The sequence below is a fragment of the Globicephala melas genome, chromosome 1, assembly GCF_963455315.2.
Source record: "Globicephala melas chromosome 1, mGloMel1.2, whole genome shotgun sequence".
Lineage (NCBI taxonomy): Eukaryota > Metazoa > Chordata > Mammalia > Artiodactyla > Delphinidae > Globicephala > Globicephala melas.
In genome coordinates, this window is record NC_083314.1 from 183,788,462 (window position 1) to 183,812,245 (window position 23,784).

Consider the following 23,784-nt stretch of genomic DNA (forward strand, 5'->3'; position numbering starts at 1 on the left):
CTGAAGCCCCCCATAGGCAGCCGTGTTGCCCTCTGCGATGCGCCTGTGTTCACCCAAGAGGGAGGGAGGAGAAGTTAAGAGTTACAGGCAGGCAGAGGGAGAACCTCCTTCCTGGTCATGCTGTTGGGATTGAGAGGGTGGAACCTGCATCCGGCTCTGAGCCGCCCTCCCACTGGTCATGGGGGCGCTGTCAGCACCGCTGTGACTACGTGGGTATCAGGCATCTATGTGCGCACCTGCGGGGAGCTCAGCTTCTATGAGTCTTTCTGACCTGGGATTCTGGGAATTTAAACAGAATGTTCTCGAGGCCTGAGTTATATCCATCACCAGTGGGTGTCAGTAGAACTGCAGATACAACATGAAAGTACGGAAGCGGAGCTCGGGCCTGCTTCTGCGTCCCTCCTGGAAGGCGAAGGAGAAGCTCAGATGCCCAGACAGGCCCCGCGTTTGTTCTCAGCATCTCAGGTCGGACCGTGGGAGTCAAGGGCTGTGTTACAGAGAGGAGTTCTGGATCCAAGGAGCGTGAGTTCAGCTCCGGATCCTGAAGTTCGTGTTTTCGGAAGAGCTGAGCCCCTCTGGCCTCCGGTTTGCCTCCCTGGAATGGAGCGGCTGCCACTGGGCACTTTTAATAGATGCAGGTGGTGCCTGTAAATGGCAAAGATGGAGGACAGTTTACGTTGTTGATGTTTAGAAACAAATGGCCGGAATTGGTCTGGTGGGCGGGCAGGAGCTGCCGACACCCGTGCAGGAGCCCCGCTTGCTCCTCGGGGGAGGGGCCGAGGGCAGCCTCCCCTCCGTCCCCGAGACCGTCTGGGAGCAGAGACCCTGTTGCTCAGCCCTTTCTCACAGCGGTTATTGTCTCCGTTATCATTTCTGCCCAGGATCTTACGGGCTTTTGTGACTCATCTTTGAAAAAGGGTTTCTTGGCTGGATACTGTTTTATGGCCCTGAAAGGGCCCAGGCAGGGACTGGTGCTGGCGTCCGTGGTGCTGGGAACCGGGGATCGCTTGTCTAATTTGCAGAGGGTTTGGTTATATTTGGGTGCCGCGTTGGGACTCGGATATTTGTTCCTTTGTAAAATGCCACAATACAGGAGGAGTGAGTTGTTTTCCACTGAAATGTGGACTGAGGTCACTGCAGGTTCACACGCGGTTTTAGTTAAGTGGGGCAGCCTCGCAGCAGCTGCAGGAGGTCTGGCTGGCAGAGGTGGTGAAGGGCGCTCCGGGCACCTTGCTGGGCAGTCAGTGCAGGGGGCTCACTGCTGTCAATCACCCCTTGTCCCCTGCTTGGTCTGGCTCACTGCCGCTGCTCCCCGGGATCCCATCCTCCCTCCCTCCTGTATGTCGAGCATCGCCGTGGCAGCTCTGTGCCGTGCGGGGCAGTCCCGGGGCCAGCCCGCCCTGCCTGACCCACCAGCCCGCTGACTCCAGCCCCGGCTTCGTCATCTGTTAAACCCAGCTCGGCAGCGCTGTCCGCGGAACTGACTTGCCCGTCTGCCCCGTGGCGGCCTCCCCTATTGGTGTGTCCCCGGGCCCGCCCTCTACTTACCTACCTGAGGTGGTTCCCCAGCCCCGACCTGCCGGCGCTGCATCTCAACAAACAACATCAAGGTCCCGGGTGGGGCCCCGCACCCCAAGCCTGAGCACCTTGTGTAGAGGTGGGGTTCTCCCCGCAGGCTTCCCAGGCTGTGCTGACGGCCTGCCCTCCCCAAGTCTGGGAGCGTGGCTTCTAGATTCCCGGAGTGACCGCGGTCCCCTGCAGAGAGGGAGCGAGGGGGACAGGGCTTCCCGCTGCCGCTGAGAGCCGGGGGCTGGTGATCCTGCAGCCTAGACCCCAGTCCTTTGCGCCCTCTTAGGCCAAGGACAGGTTCAAGTGACAGAATTTATCTTTACTCAATGAATTCGGTAAGACTAAAAGTTTTCCCTTCCAATCTCACTCCTAGAGAAAACCACTGCTAACAGCTCGGTGTGTGCCTTTTAGACACTAATTGAGTCATTGACTCATTCACTTATTTGTGGATGGCTCAACACGTATTTGTAGAGTAGATCCCGTGCGTGGCAGGCCCGTGCTGGGGCTGGGGGTGCAGCCCTGTATTCCCAGTGGAGCATCAGGGCATCCTTCCCAGATGAAGGTAAGCGAGGGCCAACCTCACAGTCTAACCACGGTCCTCACGGGCAGTGGGAGGTGTTTCAGAGCCGGTGTGGACCGGCTCAAGCTCATTTCCACTCCTGCCTAAATCGTTCCTAAATTTCGCTTGCATTCTGTTGCCTCTGTTGCAGTGTTCCCTCTATCTTGTGAGGTGCATTCTGGCGAACGAAATACCCTCGGCAGGAGAGCCATGTCCCCGGGAGGCTGGGGTCCGCGGGTGGGGGGACGTGGTTAGGGCCTAGCGGGGAGCTCCTTGGGCATCTCGGGTGTTTCCAAGCGCTTCCCTGAAGGGTGTCGCTAGGGAGGGGTTCTAGTGGTCCCCATTTTCTCTGCAGTGCATTGAGGGGAGTCTCAGAAGAAGATGGATCGTTGTGCAGTAGGGTTTGTCTTCCCACGGGAGCACTGCTGTTGCTGGGAGTTGCAGCCTTGTCCAGAGACTTGGCAACAGATCGGTGAAAGCTTGACCCAGTTACAGAGCACGAGGGTCAGCAGTCCCCACCACCGGGAGGTCAGCTCTGCTGAGGCCCCTTGTGTCTGTCCTGGCTGCTGACGCTGGTCGGTTGAATGACTGAATGACAATGTCAGACGGCAAGGCTGTGCTTTGTGGGCGCTGCTGGAATGTTGGGGAAGAGCCCTGAGGCCGGCAGTGGTGCGCCCGCTCTGCTCCTGGCCCCGTGTGATGGCTCCAAGCCTCTGCTGTGGCCGGTCTCCTCTGTAACATGGGGACATTATGAGGACCTGCCCAGAGAGGGACACAGGGAGGGTCCAGCGAGCGTGAGCTGCTGTTCTTCGGTCAGGCAAGTTCTGCCTTGAGTTGAGCCAGAAGGCTCCTCCGACGTGGCCACCTGTGGCTGCCGCAGGACATCTGGGAGGTCGGATCTGTCTCCTGTGGGAGGGCCCTTCAGGGCTCTTCTTTCTTCACTCGCGGCTTCTGGAAGCTTGCGGAGCAGGTCCCCGGCCAAGCCAGGCTTGGAACTGGGCACCTTGCGTCGGGAAAGGCGTTGGTTCTGGGTTTTCCTTCTGTTCCTGTGGCAGCCTGCAGACGGGGGTCTGGCTGGTGGCTGTTCTCTCTGTTCCAGTGCTTGTTGACCGTGGAGTGACCTCTGGCTTGGGGGCCAGGCAGACCCTCTGCGGGAGCAGCCCCGGGGGGAGGACACTCATTTCCCACTTACGCTTCTCTGGAAGCAGGACTTGACGTGGAGGGAAGGTTAGCAGGTAACATGTCGGGGTGTCCCTTTGGGGTTGGGTGATTTTGCTGCTCAGCACGGGACTGCTGGGGAGAGGGTGCTGGGTGCAGCCCGTGTGTTCTTCCCTGTGTGTTCAGTGGGCGCCCGCAGGCTGCTCTCTGCCCCAGAGATGAGAGAATGGGGTGTCCAGGGGGTCCCGGGTCCCTGGGCTGAGTGATGGAAGCCCAGGTGGGGGGCAGGGTGAGAGGGTCCCGACAGCGTCAAGGCCGAGAGTGTGTGTGTGGGTCCTGAGTGTGGGGTGGGGGGAGGTAAGGGGGTCTCACAAGGAGTACAGGGATCTCAGGGGCCGCGGCTACCTCCCTCTGGTGGAGGGGCATGGCCGCCTTACCTGGACCCCACCTCCCACCCCCGTGACTGCCCACAGAGCCCTGGGCCACTTGGGTCTGAACACATGTTTTGGCCAAGAGTTTAACTGTGATCAAGAGGAGGGGGACTGTTTGGTAACCAGCAAACGAGCCTGTCCGTGCTTTAAAGCAGCGAGCAGGGTCATGCAGCTCAGGGTCACAGAAGAAGGCAGCGGTCTTGTGTTAAAAATGCTGAAATCACTGGAGGAGGATTGCAGACACATGAATTAACTTGCAGAATGCAAATAATATGGAGTCTGCAAAATAAGGGAGTGACAAGCATTGTTCACGCGTCCCTCCCACTTCCCTCTGCTCCGTCTCTGCACACTCACCTCCTGCTCTGAGTCCTGCCAGCATCGCTCCCTGAAATCCTGCAGGGACAATCTGTACCTCCTCCTGTCAGCGGAGGCCCCGGGTTCCTGCGCCTTGCTGCAGGAGGTGGACCGTTCGCCCTGCCCTCCAACGGCCCCCCCCCAACCCCGCCGGCCCCGACGGAGGCTCCCAGTTCAGGATGTGCTTCGGACACTCGCTTGACCATTTCATGAAAGGTTGCAGTTTATATATTTCTGCACTTAAAAAAAAATCGTGGTAAAATAGACGTGTAATAAAATGTACTCTTCTAACTGTTTTTCAACATGCAGTTCTGTAGCGTTAAGAACGTTCACATCCTTGAGCAACCCTCCCTCTCCAGAACGTTTTCCTCCTGCAGAACAAGACTCCGCACCCATGAAGCGCTAACTCCCCACCCGCCGCCCCCCAGCCCCTGGCAGCCTCCATTCTCCTTTCCATCTCGGAATTTGACTAATTTAAGTACCTCATATAAATGGAATTATCCAGAACTTGTCTTTTTGTGACTGGCTTATCTCACGCAGCATAATGTCTACAGCGTTCATCCACGTTGTAACATATGGTAGAATTTCCTTCCTTTTTTAAGGTTGAATGATATTCTGTTGTGTGGATGGACCCCATTTTGTATGTCGGTCCATCTGTGGATGGATACTGGGTTGTTTCCACTTTTTGGCTACTGTGAATAATGATACCTGCACTCTTAATTGGGTCTGATTCATCAACTGACCTGCTTTAAACGATTAAAAAATGATGAAAGGAATACATAAACTTTCTCAGAAGTATCAATCAAACCTAGTGCAGATTTGTGATAGGGAAGGTACAGAAAGCCACAAAGAGGGAAATAAGATAATCTGTGATTGCTGCCTACAGATATACATGCATAGGCCACCATCAAAAAGTCTATAAATAATAAATGCTGGAGAGGGTGTGCAGAAAAGGGAGCCCTCCTACACTGTTGGTGGGAATGTAAATTGATACAGCCACTGTGGAGGACAGTATGGAGGTTCCTTAAAAAACTAAAAATAGAGTTACTGTATGATCCAGCAATCCTACTACTGGGCATATATCCAGAAAAGATGGAAACTCTATTTCGAAAAGATACATGCACCCCAATGTTCATAGCAGCACTATTTACAATAGCCAAGACATGGAAGCAACCTAAATGTTCATTGACAGGGGAGTGGATAAAGCAGATGTGGCACATATATACAATGGAACATTACTCAGCCATAGAAAAGAATGAAATAATGTCATGTGCAGCAACACGGATGGACCTAGACATTATTATACTAAGTGAAGTCAGAGAAAGACAAATATCATATGATATCACTTATCTGTGGAATCTGAAGAAATATACAAAGGAACTTATTTGCAAAACAGAAATAGACTCACAGACTTTGAATACAAACTTATGGTTATGAAAGGGCAAAGCGGGGGAGGGATACATTGGGAATTTGGGATTGACATATACACACTACTATATATAAAATAAACAACAAGGACCTACTGTATAGCACAGGGAACTATATTCAATATCTTGTAATTATCTATAATGGAAAAGAATCTGAAAAAGAAATATATATATATATCTGAGTCACTTTGCTGTACACCTGAAACATTATATATCAGTCATACTAAAATAAAAAAAAGAAAAACAAGAACAGAGCAACTTCTCCAAAAAATGATATACATGTATACATGTAAATGCGTATATTTTAAATAAAATTGTCATCAAATGGACTAATAACACACAGGTGTTTTTTTTTTTTTTTTTTTTTGCGGTACGCGGGCCTCTCACTGCTGTGGCCTCTCCCGTTGTGGAGCACAGGCTCCGGACGCGCAGGCTCAGTGGCCATGGCTCACGGGCCCAGCCGCTCCGCGGCATGTGGGATCCTCCCGGACCGGGGCACGAACCCGCGTCCCCTGCATCGGCAGGCGGACTCTCAACCACTACGCCACCAGGGAAGCCCATAATACACAGTTTTATATGTTGTTTTTTTCACCTACAATATCATGATTACTTTTTGATTATTAAATAATCTTAGAGAATATGATTTGTTTCTCATTTTATCTGAATGAGCCACAGATTATTTAAATTCTCCTATTATTGAGCATCTGGTGGTTTCTTATTTTTGACTCTGTTATAAATAATGTTCTAATGAGCATGCCTGCAAGTAAAGTTTGCTTCCACTTTGATATATTGCTAACTAGCCTCAGAAGTCGCATTACTGGGGCAGACGGTGGATATGGACATTTTTAAGGCTCTTGACACACAAAGTTAGAGAAAATTGCCTCTTAGCTGTACTGATTTATAACCTTTCAGCAAGGTAGAGTGTTCCTTTCACCACCGTTTCATCAGCATTGAGTCTTTTTTTTTTTAAACATCTTTATTGGAGTATAATTGCTTTACAATGTTGTGTTAGTTTCTGCTGTATAGCAAAGTGAATCAGCTATATGCATACGTATATCCCCATGTCCCTTCCTGCTTGCGTCTCCCTTCCACCTTCTCTAACCCACACCTCTAGGTAGTCGCAAAGCACCGAGCTGATCTCCCTGTGCTATACGGCTGCTTCCCACTAGCTATCTGTTTTACATTTGGTAGTGTATGTATGTCAGTGTTACTCTCTTACTTCGTCCCAGCTTACCCTTCCCCCGCTCCACGTCCTCAAGTCCATTCTCTACGTCTGTGTCTTTTTTCCTGTCCTGCCCCTATGTTCATCAGAACCGTTTTTTTTTTTTAGATTCCATATATATATGTTAGCATATGGTATTTGTTTTTCTCTTTCTGACTTACTTCACTCTGTATGACAGTCTCTAGGTCCATCCACCTCACTATAAATAACTCAGTTTCGTTTCTTTTTATGGCTGAAGAATGTTCCATTGTATATATGTGCCACATCTTCTTTATCCATTCATCTGTCGATGGACATTTAGGTTGCTTCCACACTCTGGCTATTGTAAATAGAGCTGCAGTGAACATTGTGGTACATGACTCTGTTTGAATTATGGTTTTCTCAGGGTATATGCCCAGGAGTGGGATTGCTGGGTCGTATGGTAGTTCTATTTTTAGTTTTTTAAGGAACCTCCATAGTGTTCTCCATAGTGGCTGTATCAATTTACATTCCCACCATCAGTGCAAGAGGGTTCCCTTTTCTCCACACCCTCTCCAGCATTTACTGTTTGTAGATTTTTTGATGATGGCCATTCTGATGGGTGTGAGGTGATACCTCGTTGTAGTTTTGATTTGCATTTCTCTAATGATTAGTGATGTTGAGCATTCTTTCATGTGTTTGTTGGCAATCTGCATGTCTTCTTTGGAGAAATGTCTATTTGGGTGTTCTGCCCATTTTTGGATTGGGTTGTTTGTTTTTTTGATATTGAGCTTCATGAGCTGCTTGTATATTTTGGAGATTAATCCTTTGTCAGTTTCTTCGTTTGCAAATATTTTCTCCCATTCTGAGGGTTGTCTTTTCGTCTTTTTTATGGTTTTCTTTGCTGTGCAAAAGCTTTTAAGTTTCATTAGGTCCCATTTGTTTATTTTTGTTTTTATTTCCATTTCTCTAGGAGGTGGGTCAAAAAGGATATTGCTGTGATTTATGTCATAGAGTGTTCTGCCTATGTTTTCCTCTGAGAGTTTTATAGTGTCTGGCCTTACATTTAGGTCTTTAATCCATTTTGAGTTTATTTTTGTGTATGGTGTTAGGGAGTGTTCTAATTTCATTCTTTTACATGTAGCTGTCCAGTTTTCCCAGCACCACTTATTGAAGAGACTGTCTTTTCTCCATTGTATACTCTTGCCTCCTTTATCAAAGATAAGGTGACCATATGTGCGTGGGTTTATCTCTTAAGCTTTCTGTCCTGTTCCATTGATCTATATTTCTGTTTCTGTGCCAGTACCACACTGTCTTGACCACTGTAGCTTTGTAATATAGTATGAAGTGCAGGAGCCTTATTACTCCAGCTCCATTTTTCTTTCTCAAGATTGCTTTGGCTATTTGGGGTCTTTTGTGTTTCTATACAAATTGTGAAATTTTTTGTTCTAGTTCTGTGAAAAATGCCATTGGTAGTTTGATAGGGATTGCATTGCATCTCTAGATTGCTTTGGGTAGTATAGTCATTTTCACGATGTTGATTCTTCTAATCTAAGAACATGGTATATCTCTCCATCTGTTTGTATCATCTTTAATTTCTTCAACAGTGTCTTATAGTTTTTTGCATACAGGTCTTTTGTTTCCTTAGGTAGGTTTATTCCTAGGTATTTTATTCTTTTTCTTGCAATGGTAAATGGGAGTATTTCCTTAATTTCTCTTTCAGATTTTTCTTCATTAGTGTATAGGAATGCAAGAGATTTCTGTGCATTAATTTTGCATCCTGCTACTCTACCAAATTCATTGATTAGCTCTAGTAGTTTTCTGGTGGCACCTTTAGGATTTTCTATGTATAGTATCATGTCATCTGCAAACAGTGAGAGTTTTACTTCTTTTCCGATTTGGATTCCTTTTATTTCTTTTTCTCCTCTGTCTGCTGTGGCTAAAACTTCCAAAACTATGTTGAGTAGTAGTGGTGAGGGTGGGCAACCTTGTCTTGTTCCTGATCTTAGAGGAAATGACTTCAGTTTTTCACAATTGAAAACCATGTTGGCTGTGGGTTTGTCATATATGGCCTTTATTATGTTGAGGTAGGTTCCCTCTATGCCTACTTTCTGGAGAGTTTTTAATCATAAATCGGTGTTGAATTTTGTCAAAAGCTTTTTCTGCATCTATTGAGACGATCATATGGTTTTTATCCTTTAATTTGTTAATATGGTGTATCACATTCAATGATTTGCATATATTGAACAATCCTTGCATCCCTGGGGTAAACCCCACTTGACCATGGTGTATGATCCTTTAATGTGCTGTTGGATTCTGTTTGCTAGTATTTTGTTGAGGATTTTTGCATCTCTGTTCATCAGTCATATTGGCCTGTAGTTTTCTTTTTTTGTGATATCTTTGTCTGGTTTTGGTATCAGGGTGATGGTGGCCTCGTAGAATGAGTTTAGGAGTGTTCCTCCCCCTGCTATATTTTGGAAGAGTTTGAGAAGGATAGGTGTTAGCTCTTCTCTAAATGTTTGATAGAATTCTCTTGTGAAGCCATCTGGTCCTGGGCTTTTGTTTGTTGGAAGATTTTTAATCACAGTTTCAATTTCATTACTTGTGATTGGTCTGTTCATATTTTCTATTATTTCCTGGTTCAGTCTTGGAAGGTTGTGTTTTTCTAAGAATTTGTCCATTTATTCCAGGTTGTCCATTTTATTGGCATATAGTTGCTTGTAGTAATTTCTCATGATCCTTTGTATTTCTGCTGTGTCAGTTGTTACTTCTCCTTTTTCATTCCTAATTCTGTTGATTTGAGTCTTCTCCCTTTTTTTCTTGATGAGTCTGGCTAATGGTTTATCAATTTTGTTTATCTTCTCAAAGAAACAGTGTTTAGTTTTATTGATCTTTGCTATCATTTCCTTCATTTCTTTTTCATTTATTTCTGATCTGATCTTTATGATTTCTTTCCTTCTGCTAACTTTGGGGTTTTTCTGTTCTTCTTTCCCTAATTGCTTTCGGTGTAAGGTTAGGCTGTTTATTTGAGATTTTTCTTGTTTCCTGAGGTAGGATTGTATTGCTATAAACTTCCCTCTTGAACTGCTTTTGCTGCATCCCACAGGTTTTGGGTCGTCATGTTTTCATTGTCATTTGTTTCTAGGTATTTTTTGATTTTCTCTTTGATTTCTTCAGTGATCTCTTGGTTATTTAGTAGCATATTGTTTAGCCTTCATGTGTTTGTATTTTTTACATTTTTTCACCTGTGATTGATATCTAGTCTCATAGCGTTGTCATCAGGAAAGATACTTGATACAATTTCAATTTTCTTAAATTTACCAAGGCTTGATTTGTGAACCAAGATATAGTCTTTCCGGGAGAATGTTCCATGAATACTTGAGAAGAAAGTGTATTCTGTTGTTTTTGGATGGAATGTCCTATAAATATCAACTAAGTCCATCTTGTTTAATGTATCATTTAAAGCTTGTGTTTCCTTATTTATTTTCATTTTGGATGATCTGTCCATTGGTGAAAGTGGAGTGTTAAAGTCCCCTACTATGATTGTGTTACTGTCGATTTCCCCTTTTATGTCTGTTAGCATTTGTCTTATGTATTGATGTGCTCCTATGTTGGGTGCATAAATATTTACAATTGTTATATCTTCTTCTTGGATTTATCCCTTGATCATTATGTAGTGTCCTTCTTTGTCTCTTTTAAAAGTCTTTATTTTAAAGTCTATTTTGTCTGATATGAGACTTGCTACTCCAGCTTTCTTTTGGTTTCCATTTGCATGGAATATCTTTTTCTATCCACTCACTTTCAGTCTGTATGTGTCCCTAGGTCTGAAGTGGGTCTCTTGTAGACAGCATATGTATGGGTCTTGTTTTTGTATCCATTCAGCAAGCCTGTATCTTTTGGTTAGAGCATTTAATCCATTTACATTTAAGGTAATTAGCAATATGTATGTTCCTATTACCATTATCTTAATTGGTTTGGGCTTGTTTTTGTTGGTCCTTTTCATCTTTTGTGTTTCCCACTTAGAGTAGTTCATTTAGCATTTGTTGTAGAGCTAGTTTGGTGGTGCTGAATTCTCTTAGCTTTTGCTTGTCTGTAAAGCATTTGATTTCTCTGTCGAATCTGAATGAGATCCTTGCTAGGTAGAGTATTCTTGGTTTTAGGTTCTTTCCGTTCATTACTTTAAGTATATCATGCCACTCCCTTCTGTCTTGCAGAGTTTCTGCTGAGAAATCAGCTGTTAACCTTATGGGAGTTCCCTTGTATGTTATTTGTTGTTTTTCTCTTGTTGCTTTTAATAATTTTTCTTTGTCTTTAATTTTTGTCAGTTTGATTACTGTGTGTCTTGGTGTGTTTCTCTTGGTTTATCCTGTATGGGACTCTCTGTGCTTCCTGGACTACTTTCTTTCCCATATTAGGGAAGTTTTCCATTATAATCTCTTGAAATATTTTCTCAGACCCTTTCTTTTTCTTTTGGGACCCCTATAATTGGAATGTTGATGCGTTTAATGTTGTCCCAGAAGTCTCTGAGACTGTCCTCAATTCTTTTCATTCTTTTTTCTTTATTCTGCTCTGTGGCAGTAATTTGTACCATTTTATCTTCCTGCTCACATATTCATTCTTCTGCCTCAGTTAATCTGCTATTGATTCCTTCTAGAGTATATTAATTTCAGGTATTGTGTTGTTCATCACTGTTTGCTTGCTCTTTAGTTCTTCTAGATCCTTGTTAAGTGTTTCATGTATTTTCTCCATTCTCTTTCCGAGATTTTGGATCATCTTTACTATCACTACTCTGAATTCTTTTTCGGGTAGGTTGCCTATTTCATCATCATTTATTTGGTCGTGTGGGTTTTAACCTTGCTCCTTCGTCTGTAGCATTTTTTTTTTTGTCGTTTCATTTTTTTTTCCTTTTTTGATGGGTCGGGCTGTATTCCTGTCTTACTGGTTGTTTGGCCTGAGGCGTCCAGCACTGGAGTTTGCAGGCAGTTGAATAGAGCCGGGTCTTGGTGCTGAGATGAGGACCTCCGTGAGGCCTCACTCCAACTGATATTCCCTGGGGTCTGAGGTTCTCTGTTAGTCCAGTGGTTTGGACTCGTAGCTCCCACTACAGGAGCTTGGGCCTGACCTCCGGCCTGGGAACCAAGATCCTGCAAGCTTCATGGCATGGTTAAAAAAAAAAAAAAAAAAAAAAAGAAATAAAAAAAGGAGCAGTACAATATCAAAGAATAAAATACCAAATAAAGTTAGAAAGATAAAAAATATATTAGGAAAAATAAAACTGAAATTGAAACAACCGGTCACTGGGGGTTCCTCCTGTCCCCTAGGTGTCTGTGGTCCCTCACCAGCGCCTGGTAGGTGCCCTAGTTGTGAGGAGACATGAATTCGCATCCTCCTAGTACGGCACCTTGACTCCACCCCTCAGCATTGAGTCTTACGTCAATTTTTTTTAAAGTTTAGAATTGGCTTTCAAAATCGAAGACCTTGCATGTAAATATTTAAATAACCCTAAACATTTAGGAAGAGACAGACAGGACCAGAACGAGAACGATGACACTGATGGGGACGTAAGGGACAGACCCCTGGGGGTGTGTTTGCTGGGGAGCAACTGGCTTTGCCTTCTTCCTCCTGTGTCACCTTTGCTCCAGAGCCCATGGAGAATCCTCTCTAAATGCACGTGATGCTCCCCTCTCGTGGCTGCGGCCAGGCTTCCATGTACCTGCTTGGTGCGGGTGCTGGGCTGGATGCAGGGGCCGCCGCCCCCTTCTGTCCTCACGGAGCTCACGGTCCAGGGGTGCTTCTTGATCGGGGCGGGACTTCCCTCATGGTGCCAGCCCAGCCCGAGTTTCTGCTCGTTGCCGTGCCACGCTCACGCCTATGCCTGCGTGTTTCCACGTGGTTCAGGGTAAACCTAGTGAAACGAGAAATGACGTAGTGGGCTGTGCCCTTGCTGGATAGGAAGTCATGACAAAGGGAAGCCGAGTGCAGGGGACAGATGTCACTCTGCCTCAGGCTGTCTGTGTGCCCTGGATGGCCGGATTAGGGGATTTGTTCCTGGAGATGCTTTGGGGTAGGATTTGGACCGAAAATGAAATTTGCGCTTGTTTGATCTGTTTGGTGTCTGGGCTTGGACTGAGGTGGGCTCTGGCTGTGAGTCCTCTCTGAGCGATGCCCATGCCGCCTTCTCTGTGCTTGGCCTGCGGCCTGGACCCCCCGTGGGTGAGGGGACCGTCCGGTGGTTTTGTTTCTGCGGGTCATCCCTCTGAGCCTCTCGTTGTGCAGGGGACACGCTCCGGAAGCCTCGCCTTCAGAAGTCTCTCACGTGGTACCTGGACGATTTGTTCTTCACGATGTATCCCTCCCTGGAGAAGTTTGAGGAGGAGCTTCTGGAACTTGTGATCAGCGATCACTTCCGGGAGGTACAGTCTTGGGTCGGGGAAGTTAGTCTGAACGGTGCAGGTGGAAACGGCAGGCGGAGCTGGGGAGCTCCCGGCCTCTCAAGCCCTCAGGTGGGTGGTCCAGCCCCTGGTGACACCTGTGGTCCTGTCTTTCGTCTCTTTGTGGCTGAAGAGGGACACTAGCCCATTGTCTTTATTTTTTTAAATTTTAAAAAAATTTTTATTCTTTGGCTGGGTCACGTGGCATGTGGGATGCGGGATCTTAGTTCCCTGACCAGGGATCGAACTCAGGCCCCCTGCATTGGAAGAGCGGAGTCTTAACCACTGGACCACCAGGGAAGTCCCACGAGCCCATTGTCTTAACTTTGATATTGACGAGGGTGCTGTTATCCTGAGACATTAATTAGCATTCACTTCAATGTAACTTAATCAGTCCTCATTTAAAAGTAGATTAAATCACCAAATGAGCATAGGAAAACCTGTAAAATAATCCACATTTACAAGGGACATTTTGAGGATGTTTCCAAGGAGACGACTAGGGATCTCAACCACTTTGCCCCATCGAAGCAGTTTACTGTGAGCGGTGCTCCCCCTAACACTGCTCAGTTTTGCCTGTGTGACGCTGTCCTGCAGACTCCGCACCGTGATGCCTCGTCCCCACTGTGGGCCTTTGAACACATGGCCCACTTTCGTGCATGTTCTTCGTCTGGATCTGTGCACGACCCCTCTCAGGTATCATGTCTCAGTGCAGACCTGTTGCCCTGAGGGGCCGCCCTGCCCAAGCTGCAGGCAGCGTCCCCCTTCCTCCCCGCCGGGCGCGCTCTCTGACGCATCACCCTGCTTCGTTTCTCTGGGTGCTTGGCCCTCTCGGAGAGCACCTGGTTTCCTTACTGTTTACGGGTGGATAGTCGGTCCCTCTCTGGAGTATTTGCACCAGGAGGACAGGGACTTGGTTTGCTTTACCCCTGCACCTGCTGTGCCTAAAACAGTCGGCACAGAGTAGGTCTCTAACATGTATTTGTGAGAATGAATGTGCGGTCAGCGGGTGCCCATCCTCGTAGTCTGTGAAGTTAGCAAATTATTGACACACACACACACGAATGTGTGTACACGCACGAATAAGGTGGTCTTTTCTTTTGCTCTCTACCCGTTCTTGAAGATGTTGTGCTATGTACTGTAGTCTCATGTGAAACAGAGACACGAAGCAGAGAAGAGGACTGAAATAGCATCATACGTTTTCTTGGCATAGTTCCTGCTGTTTTGTTATGGCTCAGAAAAGATTGTCTGAGGGTAGAAAGATGTTTAAGAGCATTATTGTGGAATTTTATATATTCCCATAAAGATCACTTTATTCTGTGTTTTTACTCTCTTTGTATTTTTGTTCCCATCCAACTGGCAGATACTCCGTTATCACCTTCGTTTTATTTTCATTACTCAGAGACTAATGGGCTGAATTTACGTCTGTTCAGCATGATTAATGGGCAATGAAGAAGACTCGAAAATTCAGGGATCATTTTGCAACAATCACATAATTTAATAAACAGTAATAGCCTGGAGGAATATCCTTGCTCATTTGTTAGGGCGCCTGTATGTTTTTTTTGTTAAGATGAAAACACTTTAATATCCAGGGATCACTTTGGGGCAGACTTACTGCCTAAATATGCCCACTCTTCCTGCGGCCCTGTCCGCCCCAAGTCTCAGGTGTCTGAGCTGTGGGAGGGCAGAGGTGTTGAAGCTCGCTGTGTTCAGCCTTGGTCAGCGCCTGCCCTTGACTCCGGGACCTCTCACTTCTTGGAGCCCACTTGGAGCTCACTTCCTCTCACTGTTGGAGGTGCTAGGGCCCCTTGTTGCTGGTTTGCTGCGTCTTGAGAATTGTAGCTCAACCTTGGAAACCCGGAGCGAGAGTTAGCTGATTCAGGCATCTAAGGGATGTATTGCTTTACAAGATGATGCTACGTGAGAAATCCCCAAAGTACCTAGAAAATGGCCTAAGGCCAGTCTGCTCTGATTGGATGGTGCTTCACTGAGCCCCGTCTGGTCTGGAATGTCTGAAACCTCTGTTCTAGTTTCTTCTCTCTGCTGGGGCTCTCTGCTGGGAGCTTTCCTGGCGAGCTCCCTGCCCCTCTGCACCGACCTTATTCTGTGCCATGTGTGCTTTTCCCAGGCGGGCAGCCCGCTGGACAGTGGTGCCCTGGAGATCTTGGAGCGGCGCCTGTGCGTGGGTGTGCACAACGGGCTGGGCTTCGTGCAGAGGCCACAGGTGGTGGTGCTGGTGCCTGAGCTGGAGGCGGCCTTGACGCCCTCTGCCAGCTTCCGCCGGAGGGTTGGCGCCTCTTCGAAGGCCAGGTATCTCCCCCGGGGTCCCAGGTCGCGGCCCGCGTGGAGTTAGGAGGTGCGGGTGGGCACCCGAGCAGGGATCAGAGTGAAAGGCAGTTGTTCTTACACGCGAGGTGTGCACTCATCCACCTGGGTTCTTGCCCGGTGCCTTTGATTCCTCTTGCTTAGTCGTCCCCATCAGGAGCAGACCTCAGTGTTGTGAGGCTGGAAAGATCCTGGTTTTTGTGCCACGACGGGTTTTGGAGTTAGCATAACAGATGCTTCCAGCTGTGGAGCCCTGGCATGCTTTCCTCCAGATGCGCCCTGTGATCCCTTTCTCACATGACACAGAACCAGAGGGCAGTAAGTTCTGCCGCTCTGTTCAGTCCTGTGCGTCTCAAATCACAACAGAGACATCGCCTAGGGGTTCCATACGTGAAGCTGGACGGAAGCCGGCCTCGGAGGGGTACCTCCCTGGAGCCCTTCCGTCCTCCTGATACCAGTGCTGGCATTTTGGGAGAGTGTTGATTGCGGCACCTAAGAGAGGCTCTGGTTTGGGAAGTTACCTTGATGGCCAAACACCCAGAAGGGCTCAGTGCCATTGCTTGGGGGACTCACTGTACCAGACTGCAGCAGCAGCGCCCGGTGCCGCGGCGCCCGAGCTGATGGCGGGTGGGGTGCCGGGCAGCAGGAGCCCCGCCTGACACGCCCCCTCTGTGTGTTCTCGGCGCAGATCTGGAAACCACACTCTGGTCTCGAGAAGCCGCCTCCAGCTCCCTGAGATGGTCTGTCAGCCCGCGTTCACCATCGTCTTTCAGCTGGAGTACGTGTTTAACAGCCCTTCGGGAGCGGACGGCAACGTAAGAACCATCCGCGTGTTTCGCGTGCCGCCTGGCGACGGGCTCTACGCGCGCAGAATAAGCATAGTCACCATTCCTTTTTCTTCCATTAAAAGCAGTGTGATTATTATTAACAATATGGATAACAAGCGTGGAATATGATTCTAGAAAACACTTGTTCCAAGTGATAGCTTTGTTCTAATCATTTCCCATCTTTATGGTAATAGTACGTACACTCTGCTGGCAGCTGGTATAAACAGTTCAATAAACAGGCATCATGCAGCATAACATCATTAATTCATGATTATTGAATCAATAATTATTTTGAAAGAATGAGACCATTTTAATGCCTTTTTCAAATAGTAAGTGTAGTAAAGCTTGAATCTGCACAAGAAGTGAATGTTTTCTTAGAGTGGACTTTGTATGTGCCCACGTCAGAACCAAGAGTAAGAATCTATAGGATTCAGTTGGAAGGAATGTAACAAAGAGACATCATTTACATCATCGATGCAGATTTTTCGGAAAACCCAAGTCATGCTCTTCTTAAGATTCAGATTTTTGTTTGAAAAAGCAAATATCAATTTAACAAGTAAATTAAAAATAAAAATAGGCCAACAAGACACCTTCCGTGGTGGTCAGTCTGCCCGCATCACCGTGCAGCTGAGGCAAGAGCAGGGGGCTGGGAGCGGTCTTGGGGGGTCTTTGGAAGGAGAATGGGGTGTCAGCACAGCTGCTGTGTTAGTTCCTGATGTCCTCTGGTAGCAGTGAACTGACCTCTCTGATGTCTGTGCCTCGTGTAATTCAGAGTCCTAATCAGGTGAGCAGACCCAGAGGCAGGTATTCTGAGTATAGGCGAACGAATGATGTCCGTTGTTCTCACAAAGTTCTTGTTCCCAGCTCTGCTTTTCTTTCTTTGTTACCAGAAATTTCAGCTAAAATGCAACTGTATGCAGATATGCTTGTCAGCCCGGGGCAGGCCCTCCGGGCCTGGGGTGGAGCTTTACCAGGAGGGAGGGGCTTCTGGGGCTTCCCCATCCTGGGGGGAAGTTCGCCGGCTCAGGTGCAACATCCCTGGTGCTGCCACTGGGCGTGGGCAGGGGGTCGGTACAGAGGGAGCCCCTGAGGAGCAGAGGGCCTGGCTCTCCACTCATTTACGTTTAGATTGTGTCCCCTCGAGAACGTTAATTACAATTCGCTTGTGATTATAAAGCCTGTGTCCTGAAACTTTATGTCTTACCCAACACTTGATTGTTAAGTTTTTAACTCTTCACTGAAATGCTTACCCGCTGACAGGTGGATCGGCCTCGCGCTGTTGCTTGTGGAGCTCTTGGAATGTGGCTTGAAATAGCTCATCAGTTCTTTTTGATGTGGAGGTTTATCTTAACATGGAATATTGGATTCCGTTTTACTGTCATCAAGTGTACTTTCTTCAGTGTAATCTGGAGAGGAAATGTTCCTGTGTCTGAAATGAATTTCCGCACAAATTACTTGCTGCATGGAACAGTGAGGATGGGTTAGCATTCCGGGGGTGAAAACCAAATCAGACATTCCCACCACAACCAGACTTAGACGTACAGGAGAAAACTAGCCTGATGCTGTCGAAATGGGCTTTCGCTCCTTCCCCGAGGAGTGTCCCAGGAGGGGACGCGGCCCACTGGGCCTCCTGCAAGGTCAGGGCTCGGCCTTGGAGGGACATGTCGCAGCTGGCATGCTCCTGCTTCCCTCTGCAGTCCATTATGGAGCGTGTCTTCGGGTGCATTCAGCCTGCAAATTCCTTTCTCCCCTTTCTTTCCTTTTAAAAAACTCTATGTGGTGGACATGCCAAGTGTAAACAAAAGCAGACCGGATAGTAAAATAAGCCCCAAGGAGCTTCAGCAGTTATCCACTTCGTGGACACTCTTGTTTTGTCCATACCCTCTTGCACAACCCATTTTGGTTCATTTTGAAGCAAATTGCAGTCATAATTGCATCTGTTTTGATTATTGTGAACATTTCGGCATATACATTCTTTTCTTTAAGACCTTTTTTATTATAGAGACTTTCGAATATGAAGATAGAAGCGTACGATAAACCCAATGAATGTACCCATCGCCAGTCTCCGAAGTCATCAGCTCCTGGCCAGCCTTGTCGCTGCCTTTCTTTCCTGTCCGCATTCCTCCCAGATTATTTTAGAGCAAATCCTAGACCCCGTGCCATTTCCTCTGTGGACAGTGCAGGAGATCTTTCCAAAAGATGGGGGTAAAACTTCCCTGCAATACCATCGTCACACCTAAAAAATAAAACAAAGTTCTCGGTATCATCAGTCACCCAGCCTGCCTGGGTGTACGTTTTAAGTATTTTCCTTAATCGGAAATAGACCTTTGTGTGACTGTTCACTTTCAAGTGTTTATCTAGATCAGCGAGAGGCCATCTGGGCTAATAGTGCCTCCAGTTTATACCCAGTCACCTGAGTCTCAGAGGATTGTTTTGGTCCTGAATATTTTGGTAGTCATTAGACACAAACTAGAAAAAAGTTTTGAGAAGACACACCCCGTGTTTGTAATCTGTTAGCCAGAACGACTAAAGCCTTTGTGATTTGTCTTTGGGTTAAGTGTTCTTCTGATCCAGACAACGCACCTTCTAGAAACCTGAGTCCATGGGGACAGTGCACCCACAGCAGAAGGCCCGTTTGGAAATGCCGTGAGCTTTGCAAGTGTGGCCTCCAGAAACGTTTGCTGTTTGAATAAAGCTGATAAAGCAGACTGCCTAGAACATGAGAGTGACGTGGAAAGAAGGTAGCTGTAAAAATAAACAGACCCAGTGTCCTTTGCTGCGTTTTTATGTCAGAATAAGTGCAGATCACCACGGGGCTGCGAGGGGTCAAAAGAGCTCTTTTCTGGGGAGTAACACAGCAAAATAACCCTCTCCCACATCTCTGGGGGGTAAAACTCTAATTTATTTATATATTTGCTCGTATTCTTTGAACAAAACAAGTTCATATAACAGAGATTTGAGTGCTTAACATAGGTATCATGCCTGGATTTACTCTGAAAATTACATAAATTTAAACTTTCTAGAACTTGGAAATACAGATGTCTTGAGGGTTCTCTGGAGAGCTTTCAAAATAACCCCTCCTTGGACCCTGGAGCCAGGTCCGTGTCCTGATTGAGTCACCTTGCAGCTGTATACACGTTGCAGCCATACATCTCGCTGTGCTGCAGCTTGAGGTTGTCACCATCAGAGGCCCCCCACCGAGCGCGCAGGACCTGCTGAGTTTCCGACTGTCTGCTTAGGTGGAGGTTGCTAAAGAAGAGGGGATTGGTGCAGAGTCTTCTATTTTGTCCTGAATGTTGGGTCTCCCTTATGGTTTTAGGAAAGATAACAACTCACTTTTTAAAAATTGTGTTATTTTTGTCTTTTTTTTTTTTTTTTTTTGCGGTACGCGGGCCTCCCACTGTTGGGGTCTCTCCCGTTGCAGAGCACAGGCTCCGGACGCACAGGCTCAGCGGCCATGACTCACGGGCCCAGCCGCTCCGCGGCACGCGGGAACCTCCCGGACCGGGGCGCAAACCCGCGTCCCCTGCATCGGCAGGCAGACTCCCAGCCACTGCACCACCAGGGAAGCCCTATTTGTCTTTTTTAAAAAAATATTTTTTCATTGAGGAGAAATTCACATACCCTAATATGATTTTTAAAGTGTCCAATTCAGTGGTATTCTGCCTTACTTTTTTTTTTTTAAATGTCTTTTTTTCTTGTGGGAAAATACACATAAAATTTACCATCTTAACCATTTTAAAGTGTACAGCCAGTGGTATTAAGTACATTCACATTGTTGTACAACCATCATCACCATCCATCCCCATAACTCTTTTCGTCTTGTAAAACTGAAGCTCTGTGCCCATTAAACAAACTCCCCATTCTCCCCGCCTGCTAGCCCCTGGGAACCATGATTCTACTTTCTGTCTTTATGATTTTGACTATTCTAAGTACCACATGTAAGTAGAATCATACAGTATTTGTCCTTTTGTGACTGACTTATTTCACTTAGTATAAGTCTTCAAGGTTCATCCATGTTGTAGCATATCATAGAATTTCCTTCCTTCTTTTTTTTTTTTTTTTTTTTTTTGTGGTACGTGGGCCTCTCAATGCCATGGCCTCGCCTGCTGCAGAGCACAGGCTCTGGACGCGCAGGCTCAGCGGCCATGGCTCACGGGCCCAGCAGCTCCGCGGCATGTGGGATCTTCCTGGACCAGGGCACGAACCTGCGTCCCCTGCATTGGCAGGCGGACTCTCAACCACTGCGCAACCAGGGAAGCCCTCCTTCCTTCTTAAGGCTGAATAATATTCCATTGCATGGATAGACCGCACTTGGGTTGCTTCCATGTTTTAGCTATTGAGAACAATGCTACTGTGACCATGGGTGTACGAGTATCTCTTTGAGACCTGCCTTCAATACTTTTTGTGTATATACCCAAAAGTGGAATTACTGGATCATATGGTAATTCTATTTTTCACTTTTGAGGAGACACCATTCTGTTGTCTACAGTGGCTACACCATTTTACATTCCCACCAACAGTCCACGTCCTTGCCAATGCTCATTGCTTTCTATTTTTTGGATAGGAGCCATCCTAATGGGTATGAAGTAGTATCTCATTGTACTTTTTTTTTTTTTTTTTTGGTGGTACGCGGGCCTCTCACTGTTGTGGCCTCTCCTGTTGTGGAGCACTGGCTCAGGACGCGCAGGCTCAGCGGCCATGGCTCACGGGCCCAGCCGCTCTGCGGCACGTGGGATCCTCCCAGACTGGGGCACGAACCCGCGTCCCCTGCATTGGCAGGCGGACTCTCAACCACTGCGCCACCAGGGAAGCCCTCATTGTACTTTTGATTTGCATTTACCTAGCAATTAGTGATGTTGACCGTCTTTTCATATGCTTGTTGGCCATTTGTGTGTCTTATCTGGAGAAATGTCTAGGTTTTTTGCCAGTTTTTTATTGGGTTGTGGAGTTTTCTGTATATTTTGCATATCAATCCTTTATCAGCTATACGATTTGCAAATATTTTCTCCCATTCTGGGGTTTCCCTTTTTACTCTGTTGATATTCATTTCACTTCCAGCCTGTATGTGTCTTTGGTTCTCAGGTGGGTCTCTTATAGACAGTGTATAGTTGGATCATGTGTTTTTATCCATTCTGCCAGTCTCTGTCTTTTGATTGGAGAGTTTAATCCATTTACATTTAAAGTAATTTCTGATAGGGAAGGACTTACTTCTGTCATTGTGTTATTTATTTCTATGTGCTTAAAGTTTTTTTTTGTCCCTGCATTACTCTTTTCTCTTGCGTTTGGTTGATTTTCTTTGAAGTGAAATGTTTAAAGTCCTTTCTCATTTCCTTTTGTGTATATTCTATAGCTCAGTTCTTTGTGGTTATGGGGACTACCTTTAGCATCCAGAAGTTATAACACTAATTTGAATTTGTACCACCTTAATTTCAATAACGTACAAAAACTCTGTTCATTTGTAGCACAGTCTCCCACCCTTTCGGTTGTTGATGCCACAGTATTACATCTTTATACATTGTGTGCCCAAAACATAAAATAATAATGCTTTTCAATGTGTTATTCTCTTAATTTATGTAGAAAACAAGATATGGAGTTACAAACCAAAGTTGTAGTAGCTTTTACACTAATAATTTGTGTTTTTCCTTTATATGTATTAGTGTTTTAAATCATGTAGACAACAAAAAGAGCGATAACAAGCCACTGTTTCAATAATATTAGCTTTTATATTGTCCATATATTTACCTTCATTGAGATCTTTTTTTTCCCATATGGCTTTGAGTTACTGTCCAGTGTCCTTCCATTTCACCCTGCAGGACTCCCTTGAGCATTTCTTGCAAGCAGGTCTAGTGATAATGAACTCCTTCAGCTTTTGTTTATGTAGATGTGTCTTAATTTCTCCCTCACTTTTGAAGGAGAGTTTTGCCAGATATAGGATTCTTGGTTGACAGTTTTGTTTTCCTTTTAGCACTTTGGTATGCTGGCTCACTGTCTCTGGCCTCAAGTTTCTGATGAGAAATGTGCTGATAATCTTATTGAGGATCCCTTGTACGTGACAGTTTGCTTCTCTCCTTGCTTTCAATTTTTGCTCTTTGTCTTTGTCTTTTGAAAGTTTGATTACAGTGTATCTCAGTGTGGATCTCTTCAGGTCCATTGAGCTTCTTGGATGTTTATATTCATGTCTTTCATCAAATTTGGGAGGTTTTCAGCCATTATTTCTTCAGATACTCTCTCTGCCCCTTTCTCTTGCTTGTCTCCTGAGACTCCCAGGATGTGTATATTGGTCCAGTTGATAGTGTCCCATAGGTCCCTTAAGTTCTTTCTGCTTTTTTTTCAATTTTTTTTCTTTTGCAGACTCAGTAATTACCATTGTTCTATCTTCAAGTTCATTGATTCTTTCTTCTGCATGTTCAGATCTGCCTTTGAATCCCTCCAGTGAATTTCTCATTTTTGGTTATTGTAATTTTCAGCTCCAGAATTTCTTTTTAGGTTTTCTGTCTCTTTATTGATATTTCCATTTTGTTCATACAGAGTTTTCGTGATTTTCTCCACATCTTCCTTTAGTTCTTTGAGCATCTTTAAGACAGTAGTTTTAAGGCCTTTGTCTAGTATATCTACCATTAGGTCGTTTTCAGGGACAGTTTCTGTTGATTTATTTTTTCCTTTGAATGGGCCATACTTTTCTGTTTCTTTGTATGCCTCGTGCTTTTGTTTTTGTTGTTGAACACTGTGTCTGGATTTCTCCCATCCAGCATTATGTTTTGGACATTCATTCATGTGGTTCATTCATTTTTTATTTTAAATTTTAAAATTTACTTATTTATTTATTTTTGGCCGCGTTGGGTCTTCGTTGCTGCGCGCGGGCTTTCTCTAGCTGTGGTGAGCGGGGCTACTCTTTGTTGCGGTGCATGGGCTTTGCATTGCGGTGGCTTCTCTTGTTGTGGAGCGTGGGCTCCAGGCACATGTGCCTCAGTAGTTGAGGTACGCGGGCTCAGTAGTCGTGGCTCGCGGGCTCTAGAGCGCAGGCTCAGTAGTTGTGGTGCACGGGCTTCATTGCTCCGTGGCGCGTGGGATCTTCCCGGACCAGGGCTCGAACCCGTGTCCCCTGCATTGGCAGGCGGATTCTTAACGACTGCGCCACCAGGGAAGTCCCGGTTCATTCATTTTTATTGCTGAGTTTTCTGTCCTATGAAACTGTTTCTTCATTTTTCGCTTGGTGGGCTTTTCTACTTTGTGAATGGAGCTGCCCGAAACATTCTTGGGCAAGTCTTTTTATGGACGTATATTTTCATTTCTCTTTGGTAAATACTGTGGAGCAGAGTGGCTGGGTCACAGGTAGATGTGCGCTTTCCTTGTAAGCAGTGCCAGCCTGTCCAGGTGGTCGCACCAGCGCTGTCTGAGGGCTTGGTTGCTTGCATGCTCACCAGCATTGGATTCTGCTTGTCATTTTAGTTTCAGGCACTTTAGGGGTTGTGACTGTGGCTTTGCTTTGCATTTCCTTGGCGACCAGTGATACTGTGTACTTG

The 23,784-nt window shown here is 46.2% G+C and overlaps 1 protein-coding gene across 14 annotated transcripts in view; it reads left to right on the forward strand.

Moving 5' to 3' along the window:
• NPHP4 (nephrocystin 4) overlaps positions 1 to 23,784 on the forward strand; it is a 137,268-nt gene that overhangs the window by 32,031 nt on the left and 81,453 nt on the right. For 10 of the 14 annotated variants that reach the window (XR_004044365.2, XM_060283853.2, XM_060283850.1 and 7 more), the window contains 3 exons: positions 12,955 to 13,091; positions 15,235 to 15,416; positions 16,120 to 16,246. Coding sequence is in view for 13 of the 14 variants with exons in the window: in XM_060283853.2 (XP_060139836.1) it covers positions 12,955 to 13,091; positions 15,235 to 15,416; positions 16,120 to 16,246 (446 nt within the window). In the remaining variant the exon portion in view is untranslated. Of the gene's footprint in view, positions 1 to 155; positions 523 to 2,389; positions 3,364 to 11,903; positions 12,743 to 12,954; positions 13,092 to 15,234; positions 15,417 to 16,119; positions 16,247 to 23,784 lie in introns of those variants that run through there. The other 4 variants (XM_060283889.2, XM_060283890.2, XM_060283903.2 and 1 more) reach the window with 4 other exon arrangements.